This window comes from Onychomys torridus, chromosome 17 (assembly GCF_903995425.1).
Source record: "Onychomys torridus chromosome 17, mOncTor1.1, whole genome shotgun sequence".
Classification (NCBI taxonomy): domain Eukaryota; kingdom Metazoa; phylum Chordata; class Mammalia; order Rodentia; family Cricetidae; genus Onychomys; species Onychomys torridus.
In genome coordinates, this window is record NC_050459.1 from 53,206,835 (window position 1) to 53,218,288 (window position 11,454).

Here is an 11,454-nt window from a genome sequence, read left to right on the forward strand (position 1 = left end):
AAGGGATCTAGTGCTATACCTCAGGGGTGTAATCTGAGCATAATATGCTCACAGCCTTAGCACGAAAAATGAGAGCAGAAATGTTGTGATATAATGTTTTTACTGTGGATAAAGATGACAATCCATTTAAAACATAAAGTTGGTTGCAATGGCAGCACATAACCATAATTCCATGTGCTGCAGAGAGCAAGGCAAAATCGTACGTAAGTCAAGGCTAGCTCAGACAGCATTCCAACAGCTCCATGCAGTCTGGAGGAGGCCTACCAAGGAGTGCTGTGAACACAACTTGTCCTACAGATACACCAGGAAATGAGTATAAGCCTTGAGATACTGTCCCAATGGATATCAAAGTTAATATGCGTAGTGGCACACACCTGTTGTAACTGTAGAACTTGGCAGGCAGAGGCAGGGGTCACATCCTGGGCTAAGTATTGGGTATGCGGAGTTATTTTAACTATTAAAAGGAATAAACTAAAATTGAGGTGTATTTCTTTGGATGAGCTAAGTTTTCTCGGCCCAAATATGTGGCATTCTCAAGTATAAGTATGTAATTAATTTATTCTACTCATTTTTGGTGATTAGCGGTCAACCTGAGGAGATTATTACAAGCTGCCTACTTTATATACTGCTGGCTTATTGTATATGTGGCCCAAATCCTAATAAACCCAAAACTGCATGTGAGTGCACCTGCAGCCTCAGCTGGTGGCAGTGGGAGTCACTCAGCTGCCTCAGCACTGCTGCTGCTGTTCAGTGCTTTAGCAAGCAAGATTTATTTATTTTTTTTACCATTTTTACCAGTTTCACTAGTTTGTAACTGATAATCATTTTCCTTAATTGCTATAATATGTAAACTATGTTCAGATAATAGGAATCTATCCTTTATTATTCTGAAAAAGCTACACCAATAAGATTGACCAAATATGCAACTTTCTGTTCATATATTAAGTACTGTGTTTTCTTCAAAGCCTTACTCCCTCTAACACGGAGTTCTTTTCAGGGCCTCGTGCTCAGATGTCACTCTCAGATTCCTTGAGAGACGTGTGTACAGTTACTTGTCTCCTGTCCTGACTGTCCATCACATCCTAATTGTGGAAAGGGTGGCCAGAGAGGCCCTTCCTGTTATTCCTGCTCTTGTCCAAGCACTGATTTCAACTGTCAACACCTCCACTCTGTGTGCTCTCCTTAGCACAGTTGGCTGAGTCCTGCTCAGGGTTGTTACAAATGATTCGAGGCTTGTCCTTCCGTTTGAGTGTGAGGACCTCACTCACCCATTCTCGGGGAGGCGGTTGGGTCTGTCTTTAACCCGTGGAGCTAGCCAGCAGCTCCTGGGAGTAAGTGACAGGGCTTTGCCACAGTCCAGACGGTTCCCTTGGGTTTTTAGCAATCTGCCCAGGCAGTGTTGACCCAGGAAGGTGAGTGAGAAAGAAACAATGGGTACTTGTGGACTCCAGGCCGGGGGATCTCGAAGAACCGCTCCCACTCTTTAGAAGGTCGCCATCGCGAACTTCCGTGCCACAGCCCAGGCAATGCTCACAAGTTTCGTTTTCTTGTTTGGAAAAAAACAACAACTGAATTTTTAATTTAATTCTTTTTGAGAATTTCTTACCTGAGTGCTCTGTTTGCATCATTTCCTTCCTTCCATTTGCCCCCCCAACTCCTCCATGTACTACCACATCCTCTCAAATTCATGACCTCTTCTTTAATAATTATTGGCACACACATATACATCTGTGTGTTTGAGTCTGTTTAGTGTTGCTTATGTGAGCCGGATTTTAAGAAAATTGGGTTCTGCTGGGTGGTGGTGATGCATGCCTTCCCAGCACTTGGGAGGCAGAGGCAGAGGCAAGTGGATCTCTGTGAGTTCGAGGCCAGCCTGGTCTACAGAGCGAGTTCCAGGAAAGGTGCAAAGCTACACAGAGAAACCCTGTCTGGTTAAAAGAAGAAAAGAAGAAGGAGAAGAAGAAAGAAAGAAAAGGAAATTAGGTTCTAACCTCAGGCAATTTGAATCCTTTCAATCTACATACATAATTTAAATATTGTAGTTATTAGTAGCTCGGATTATTGTCCTTCTGCTTTTAATTCTCTTCCTCCTAATAAGCAGTCTGTCGACCCATCTGTCAACCTGTCTGTAGATGCTGAGGACATGCTCACTTCCAGACCTGTCCAAGCTCTTCAGAACTCTGATGGATGTGCCCACTGTAGGAGACGCTCATCAAGACAGTCTTGAAATAGATGAGCTTGAAGATGAGCGCAGTAAAGAAGGGCCCTCGGATTCTGAAGACACGTGAGTATAACCATTAGCAAATGCGAGTATCACTGTGATGTCCAGAGATCATGGCCTACAGCTGGCTTTCCATCACCCTTCAACTTCTTACAACTTGGTTAAATATAGTCAGCCTCTTGACGATGTATGTCTGCCTCTAGTTACTATCTCATTGGACGCTTACAAAAATTGTTTCTATTTGTGTTCACGGCCTTTTTTCCCATTGACATCCATCTAGAACACTGATGTGATTATAGTGAGTAGTTACTAAATGGTGATTGAAAAGTTAATTTTCCCGGGGTAAGGAGTGTTGAGTAGTGCAATCTCCATTATACCAGGATTGTGATGGGAAATTGGAAGTCTTAAATACCTGAAGGGTTCATATCTGTCTTGTGACAGGTTTGATTGTAGGACATATCAGTGGTGAGGTAGATGGTTTGTTTGCTTTTTCTTTTTTCATTTGAAAGTTTTGTTTTCATTTTACATAGCAACCACAGTTCTAGACTGGTTATTTTATTTGTGTGATATAGTGGAAGTGGGAGGCAGGGTAACTCTGTGTGTGTGTGTGTGTGTGTGTGTGTGTGTATGTGTGTGTGTGGTGTGTGCTGTATGTTGCATATAACTTAATTGCTTTCACAAAATTCCTTTCTTTTGATTCTTGGGGATTATAGAACTCAGAAAGGAAATGTACCGGTATTTCTGAAAGTTATAGGAAATGTTGGCCAAGCCTCAGATAAGAATCATTCTTGACCTCTTCAGTTTTAGCCTTCCAAGCACCTCAGACAAGTATCACACACTGTGGGAGGTGCTAGGAAAAGTGGAGGGTAGGAGTCTAGTGCTGGGGATGCAGGGCTGTAGCTCAGAAGTAGAGGAGCTTGGTGTGTGTGAGGCCCAGTTGGAATCAGGATTGCTGCATCTACATTGTTACTTTTCAAGTTCCAAACTGCCCTTCTCATCAGTCCTCATAGAGACCTGTGGGTTGTTACTAAAGACCTAATGGTTTGGAGGAAGTCACTTTAGTCCCCTGTTTCAGTAGACTTACTGGTGAACGCAACATTCAGCACTGGGTGGTTGTATTTGTATTTGGGAGTGGAGTGTAAACTCTTGGAGAGGTCATCCTCAGCTCTGTACCTAACTTAGGCTGCATTTCTAGTAGATGAAACTAGGAACATCCCTCAGCAGATGTCATCACACATCCAGACTCTCACAGGACTCTTAGTCTGCGGGATGTCCTCAGAGACCAGCCTTGAGTATGTGTCTCAGTGACTGTAGAATGCTCAAGGACAGAGGTTAGTCCTCTTAGCTGTTCACTGATAAGGCCTCAAGCCATGTCAGACTCTGATTGACAGTTTTCATGTCTCTAACATGAATTTAAAAATAGGATGATGCCAGGCGGTGGTGGCGTACACCTTTAATCCCAGCACTCGGGAGGCAGAGGCAGGCGGATCTCTGTGAATTCGAGGCCAGCCTGGGCTACCAAGTGAGTTCCAGGAAAGACGTAAAGCTACACAGAGAAACCCTGTCTCAAAAAACAAACAAACAAACAAACAAACAAAAGAATGAAACTGCTTTGTAAACTAATGTGCTATATAAATATAAGGTCTTACTGTATAGACTTTTTTTTCCACATTTTCAATCTCACAAAAATAGGATTCTCCTGTTAGGATTATGGTAGTTGATTTATTCTTGGGAAAATCTACTTACATATTTTAGAAATGTTTTCCAGAATATGCACAAAAGATAAGTTTCTGGGTATTATTCACTGTATCATCATCCTATTCGCCTAAACTAAAATATAAATACTATGTAAGACCTTGACTACTTGTCTTTACAAGTTCAAATACATTCACATGGTAATTTTTTCATATAGTACATAGCTAGTATCCACATGAAGATTGGGATGAACTTTTCTTTCAAAATCATGTTTTCCAAAATTTTTTTTGTTTTTTGTTTTGTTTTGGAGACAGGGTTTCTCTGTGTAGTTTTAGTACCTGTCCTGGATCTCACTCTGTAGACAAGGCTGGCCTTGAACTCACAGAGATCTGCCTGGCTCTGCCTCCCGAGTGCTGGGACTAAAGGCATGTGCCACCACCACCACCACCACCACCACTGGGCTCAAAATTTCTTTTAAGCATTTGAATATTAATTCATTTTTAGAAAACAAATGATAAACATCTTTGCCTTCTTAAATTGTCCAACTATGGCTGGGACACAGAGACACAACATTATTTCAAAGTTTAGGCAGTGACTGATGCTATTAGGTACATGATTCTCCTTGGCAAATCAGGACCAATGTAAGCAAATCATCTTCTAGTTTATGAATTGCAGAATATCCCTCAAGTTCTATATTTCTCAGTTGTATGCATCCTCATTTTCTTAGTTAAAACTATTAAAACTGAATAGGCTTATTTAGACTTCTTTTTATCTACAGTTAGTACTTTTAAGTGGGAGAGAATGCATATGCATGTGTGGAGCTGAAGCACCATTTCAAAATAAGTTAAAGTTTAGGCAACATTCAGTTTAATTCTTCAAATTCCAGTGTGTTTGGAGAAACTGACACAGATTTACAAGAGCTTCAGGCCTCAATGGAGCAGCTACTTAGAGAGCAGCCCGGCGATGAATACAGTGAGGAGGAAGAGTCGGTCTTAAAAGGCAGCGAGGTGGAGCAGACAGCAAGGGGGACAGACGCAGCGGAGGAGGAGGAGGACAACCCCAGCAGTGAAAGCGCCCTCAATGAGGAATGGCACTCAGGTGTGTGCTGGCCTGTGGGCCTCGTTCGCTCTTTGCTCAGACAGTTCAGGTAGAAGGTCTCTTTAAAGCTGAAGTGTACTTCCGTCTTGTGTCGTGTGTTCACTGTGTGTGTTTCTCACAAATGTACAACAGCTTTTCATTTCTTCCTGTTGAGTTACAGCAGTGACTTGTGAAGCATTTTTACTCTGCTGTTTGCTCTCTGTTTCTTGACTTGTTTTTCCAATGATAAAGATACTTAGTTTTAGTGTGCTGTTTGGCTCATCTGTGTTCTGCATGTCTTTTCATGTTACATTCCTTTATCATAGGTTTGGTTGCTTCAGTTCAGACCATAGAAATATGCTTTTTCCATTTGTTTTCAAACTAACATTTAATAGTGATGTTTTTGGGAATCTTTCTTTGTAACACGATGTACTATTTATATCTTTAAAAGAAACAATTCTCAAAGTAAGATTCTTGGGTAAGACAGCTTTAAATGCGTTTTGACGGGCAGATACCATAGTGATGACTGCTTGTGTTGAAGGGAGACGAATACGGGAAGCCATAATTCACTTACCATTGATGATAGTCACTTTTAATCTTAAAGTATCTTTTTGGGTTTTTAGATAATAGTGATGGTGAGACCACTAGTGAATGTGAATATGACAGTCTCTTTAACCATTTGGAGGAACTAAGACTTCACCTGGAGCAAGAAATGGGCTTTGAAAAGTTCTTTGAGGTTTATGAGAAAGTAAAGGTGCGTAACTTTAATTGTATCGTTTCTTCCTCTCTTCCCTCCTACCCTTCCCAAATTCATGACCTCTTCTTTAACCATTGCTAGTATATATACATATAAAGGAATACACAGATGTATCATGTGGGGCCAGGCTTCCCATGAAGATTTGTTCTCCACACCTCAACTAGTTTTAGCCTTGTGTAGTGATCTCATGCTAGTGTAAAGATAAGCATCTTTGTTGAGGGGTGAGATCTGCACTCTACTGTGGATATAATGGTGGTAAGTGTTTAGATGTAGTTAGGAATCGTGCTGGTTTAGGAAAATAGCAGTAATGGGTTTTCTTCTAAATTCCCTGACATCACCAGCTGCTTATAGTGGCTAGGCTTACAGTACCCAGCATGATTCCCCCTTCCACACTGAAAAGGCCTTGAGTCTAATTAGACAGCGCTTGGTTACTACCCATATGTTGTACCATGAGGGAGAGCTTGCTGTGCTGCCATTGTTGTGGTTCCTAGGCTGTTACTGGTTGCTTCTTTTCTTTAGCAGTTTCCATATTAACTTGCATTTGGTAATTTGCCATAGGCTATTCATGAAGATGAAGATGAAAATATTGAAATTTGCTCAACAATAGTTGAGAATATTTTGGGCAATGAGCATCAGCATCTCTATGCCAAGATTCTGCATTTAGTCATGGCAGATGGAGCCTATCAAGAAGGTAAAATTTTCTCATGTCTTCATATTTTAAACGTATGTGAGAAAAAAACAAGGTGACAGATGTAAGATAAGGCACTCCCATCAAATGGGCTTTGAAGCGATCTGTGCTGGACCTATCTCATATTTTGAAGCAGCTATACAATTTACTCTGCCCTGTCACAACATTTTGTTGCCTTAAGTTCTTTAAGTCACTGTTCTGTGTTCTTTGTTTATTTGTTAGTTTTAGTTTTTCGAGACAAGGTTTCTCTGTGTAGCTTTGCGCCTTTCCTGGAACTCACTTTGTAGCCCAGGCTGGCCTTGAACTCACATCCACCTGCCTCTGCCTCCCAAGTGCTGGGATTAAAGGCATGCGCCACCGCCCGGCACTGTTCTTCATTTGTACGTAACATTTGAGTGAATTTCTAATGCCTTTCTTTCTTTCTTTCTTTCTTTCTTTCTTCCTTCCTTCCTTCCTTCCTTCCTTCCTTCCTTTCTATTTGTTTGTTTATTGGGTGTGAATATTTTGCATGTATGCATGTGTACCACAAAAGCCAAATGAGGGTATCAATCCCCTGTTAGTGCTGGGAATTGAACCTGGGTCTTCTGCAATAGCAACTAGTGAGTGCTCTTATCTACTGAGCCATCTCTCCAACCCTTAAATAAAAATTTTTAATGCTCCTAATTGAAGACTCAGCAGCTCTAGAAATTAAAATAATTCTCATCAATGACATACCATTAGACTTCTTTGCAGAGGCAGAAAATGTAAAATTCTGAACATTAATTTATTTCTAACATGGTTGCGAAAATGAATATATTTAAAGATTTAATTCATAGACAGAAATTAAAGATTTTAAATGTTGATGTTTAATTTTAACAATGTAATTTTTCTTAAAATATATTTATATTCCCTCTAGTTAAAAGTAAGACAATTTTTAAAAATACATCCAAGTACAAAACAAAAATCAGTTTTAAAAATATTTGAGAAACCAGCATATTAGATAAACAAGCCCCAAAGAAGAGAAGGAGTGAAAATACAATGTTGAGAAGGTCTCCACTCTAAACACTGGGAACTTCACAGTGAAGCAGGATCCTGACTAGTAGAGTCAGAGTCCACAGGGCTCTCCAGAGGACAGCAGTCTGTGGTGTGGAGACCGTCCTCAGTGGTCTGTGTCTTGATTAGTTCTTGTTTGAGACAAGGCCTTGCTGTGTACTGTAGGGTAGCCTCAAATGCATGCATCCTGCACCCTCTTGCCTTTTCCTCGACCACACCATGCCTGGATAGCTATCATCTAGTTCCTTAAAATTCAGTTTAATACTGGTTTCTTTAGGGGAGGGAAGGTGTATTTCTCCCCAACACAACAGAATCCAAAGGTCTGTAGATCTCAGTACAGTCTGAAGTGTTAAGACTTTGAAAATATCCTTCAAATGTATTACTGTAGAATAGGTGTTTTATTTTCTAAAATGATGGAGGATGACTTGATCATTAAGATGAGAGTCTCTAATTTAACCACTGTCTGGAGCTTACAGGTTCCCAATTCTGTTGAGATCTTGCACTCCAGCTGTCCTTTACTGAAATGAGAAATAACCTATAAAGTTTACAGCATTTGTATTTCCTTGGTTATTTTTCATATCATTGTGTAAGCTAACAACACAAGGCCAGAGAATGATTCTATTTCAGTAAATCTGTGGCAAGATCTAGCCAATTCTGTTCTCATTCAGACTGGTCCTTGAGGAAGCTCTCCACAAGTCTTGTTTCAATGGAGCTTTTCACAGGAGTCGGCAACAGTATGCTCAGGCTGTAGTGTTCCTTGACAAATGTCTGAAAAGCTTTTATTTTGCTTTGCCCCTTCAGTGGAGAGCTATAACAACCAACTGAGCCACAGGTAGGATTGGCACAGCTGGGTGGTTTCTGAAGGGTGCCCGTCTTCATAGAAGCCCATTTACATACAAGGACCAAAAGCTAGGCTGGGCCATATAGCCCTCAAGGAACACGATCAGTTTTGCTCTAGTTTGTGGTGGAAACATATGTGAAACCACAAAGTTCACTGTCCCAGAGCCGGCCTGGAGAGAAAATGTAAAGCAGTTTTAAAGCCAAGTGCCTGCCTTTACAAAGAGCAAAAGACAAGATAGAACACCCTAGCAACCTTTACAAACGTCTTAGTGTATCCTATAGTCTATTTTAACTTACTAATACAGCCACTGAATAGATATATGTAAAATACATTATCTGAGTAAAAGCTTAACATGCTATGTTAAACATTAGACGGTTTAAATGCTCGACAGTGATTGGATTTGGAATATTGGGAGCTCTTCTTGTATGGAGCAATTGGATCTCAAAGCAAGCTGTCTTATATGTAGTTGTGTTTTAGATATCTAGGAGATAATAAAATCATGTCATATACATGGGGCTTACACACTTCATTCTCTATGGCAAAATTTGATCTAGCTCATTCAAAATGATGAGAAACCAGTAAGGGACATATTAAAAAGATTCTCTTGAAAGATTGTCTCAAAAAATGAGGTGAAGAGGTTGAGGAAAACACCCCAACATCAGCTATTGCCTATGCTTATGCCTACATAGATAGTGTACCTGCACATCTGCCTGCTCACACATGTATACCCACACCGCAAACAAAATTTTCACTTTTCAAAATGACTATCTAATCTCATTTCTGTTTAATTTCCCTGGAAATTGTCAGGTCCTCAAAACTGACCTCGACTATTCAGCTCCGATACTGTTACAGTGCAGCTTTTGTGAGCGTTAGTAACTATCACTGTTGGTAAAACTAACACTAACCCACATGAAACTGCTTTCCAGAGTCAGAGGTCAAGGTGAGGTAGTAATTTGTGAGTTATTTAGAGCTGTTTCTAGGCGTTCCTTCACAAGGAGAATTGGGTGAATGTGGCCAATGGTAGACTGGCCGACTATCAAGTCCTCCTGTTGAGCATGGGCAGACCAAGCATGTGGTTTCTTCAATATGCCTTCCCTCCTCATCTGTTCTAGATGGAGTGTTAGATTGTGTTTATGGAATGGAATTCTGTACAGCTATTCAAATGAATGGAGTTATTTGTGCTTCAGACAGCGATCTGAGGATTTATACCTACTTAATTGTAACACTAGTTGTCTTGGATATCAGATTGTTACTTCCGCCTTCATTCTTTGTAACCCTGCCTGGATGCTGTACAATGAATATGCACTACTATAATAAAATTACATTTAAAACTGAACTGATGATTTCCTTTAGAGAGGAAAATGTCTAAAAAAAAACTAGATACTGCTTGAATTAAAAATGAAGTGAATTATTTTTTTTCTCTTTTCTACAGACAATGATGAATAATCCTCAGGACATTCTTTCTGTTCAACTATATGAAAACATTTGAACTTGACTCATAATACAAGCTTCCTGGGAAGTAGAGATTATTTATGAGAAATACCAGATTTAAGATGGGCATGCTTATTGCATGAAAAAAACTGAGAAGTGTGGTTTTTTCTTATATTTTATCTACTTTATTTTGTTTTTTGGATTCTTTAGCCAACTTCGATAGAATGTATATGTCTTTAAATTATCCCACCAAAGCATTGACTCAGAACTGGAATTAGCAGTGTTGAAATTTACCACGAAATAAGGAACTATTTTAGCAGCCGTCTTCTGTGGAAGGAGTTGCCTATGTCATAAAAGGCCTGGCTTTGGGGTTTCATTTAAATTTCTGCATGACTTTTTTTCTGTCTAGGATTCTTCATCCTGGCTAGCAGTTCTGCATTAAATAATCCTTGTCAAGGGCTCTATGCAAATCTTTACATTTGGAAGATGAAATTTTAGCCTTGAAGTTTGTATTCTCAAGTCATTTTTCAACCACTGAATCTCCTGAGCTAGGTCAGTGGAAACAGTCCTAAAAGTCATTGAAAGTTTTGATTATGAAGGAATAGCCAAGTAATATTTCCTGACACTTAAAAGTTCCTTAATTTCTTGTTTCTTTTCATAGATCAGAAGTGGTATATCTAAAAATCAGGCTATAAATTTAAACATGGACCCAGCATATGGCATAAAATTGCCGTTTGGTTTCTGACCCCTCTCATAAATGTGCCTCGGGGTCATCTGTGTTAAAAAGGAGAAAGGAACTTTTCTCATTTGGCACCTGACAGTTTGGTAACTACTCTGGGGAAATGCCTGCCTCTTATTTTCAGTATGAGGATTTCACCAGGTCATCACAATGATGGTCACATAGTTTCAGTTCTGTGAAACTGTGTAGAGAAACAGTTAGAGTTTCAGAATATGCCTGTATACATGGCTTCATTGTCTACAGTCTGAATGTTCTTAATAATAATAGCAGAGATGTGTGCTTCTCTACCAATCAGCCTGTCATCTGAAACGTGGACTCTTACCTTGCCGCACTATTAGTACTGTATTGACTTTATTATGTATATTATTTCTAACATCCAGAACTAAATCGTTGATTTTTATATTTTTATTTTATACTATTAAATTTGTATTATGTACCTGAAGCATATGATCAGTTGTCTTTATTAGCACTGTTCTCAATATCTGTGTTGTCAACTCACAATGGCAGGAGTGTGTGCAGAGGGAGAAATCATATCTGGAGACAGGGTGCCAGGCAGTTGATGGGGCTGAGCTTGGGCTTGAAAGTTACCTTAATCTGTAAGAGCCCTTGGCAACCTAAGGACCTCCTAACCGGGCCCTGCCTCCAAATCACACCTTCTCCTCACTACCATCCTGGGAACCAAACTTTCATCACATGGACCTTCAACAGTCAGACCATCTTCAACCCAGAGCATATACTTAGAAAACATGTGCCAGAAAACAGTGGTTCTGACCACTGTCTGTGATGGAATATAAGAAAGCAACTCCACCAGATGAAATGTTGAACAGATGGTGTTCTCATAGGGAGTAACAAACAGTAAGGCTAATGGTACAACAGAGATAGGCTGCAAACAGTAAGTGCTGTGGTTCCTCAACCTCACAGGAGTAAACAAGGCGGGCATGGAGAGGTTGGAGCTACACAAAACCAGGGGTCT

The 11,454-nt window shown here is 40.1% G+C and overlaps 1 protein-coding gene across 1 annotated transcript in view; it reads left to right on the forward strand.

Annotated features, from left to right (window-relative positions):
• Positions 1–10,915, forward strand: part of Nek1 (NIMA related kinase 1) — a 139,517-nt gene extending 128,602 nt beyond the window's left edge. Inside the window, exons 30-34 of the mRNA XM_036209437.1 lie at positions 2,133–2,284; positions 4,803–5,014; positions 5,617–5,747; positions 6,309–6,441; positions 9,744–10,915. Of these exons, the coding sequence (XP_036065330.1) occupies positions 2,133–2,284; positions 4,803–5,014; positions 5,617–5,747; positions 6,309–6,441; positions 9,744–9,757 (642 nt within the window). The 3' untranslated portion in view covers positions 9,758–10,915. The remainder of the gene's footprint in view (positions 1–2,132; positions 2,285–4,802; positions 5,015–5,616; positions 5,748–6,308; positions 6,442–9,743) is intronic.
• Positions 10,916–11,454: the final 539 nt, after the last annotated feature.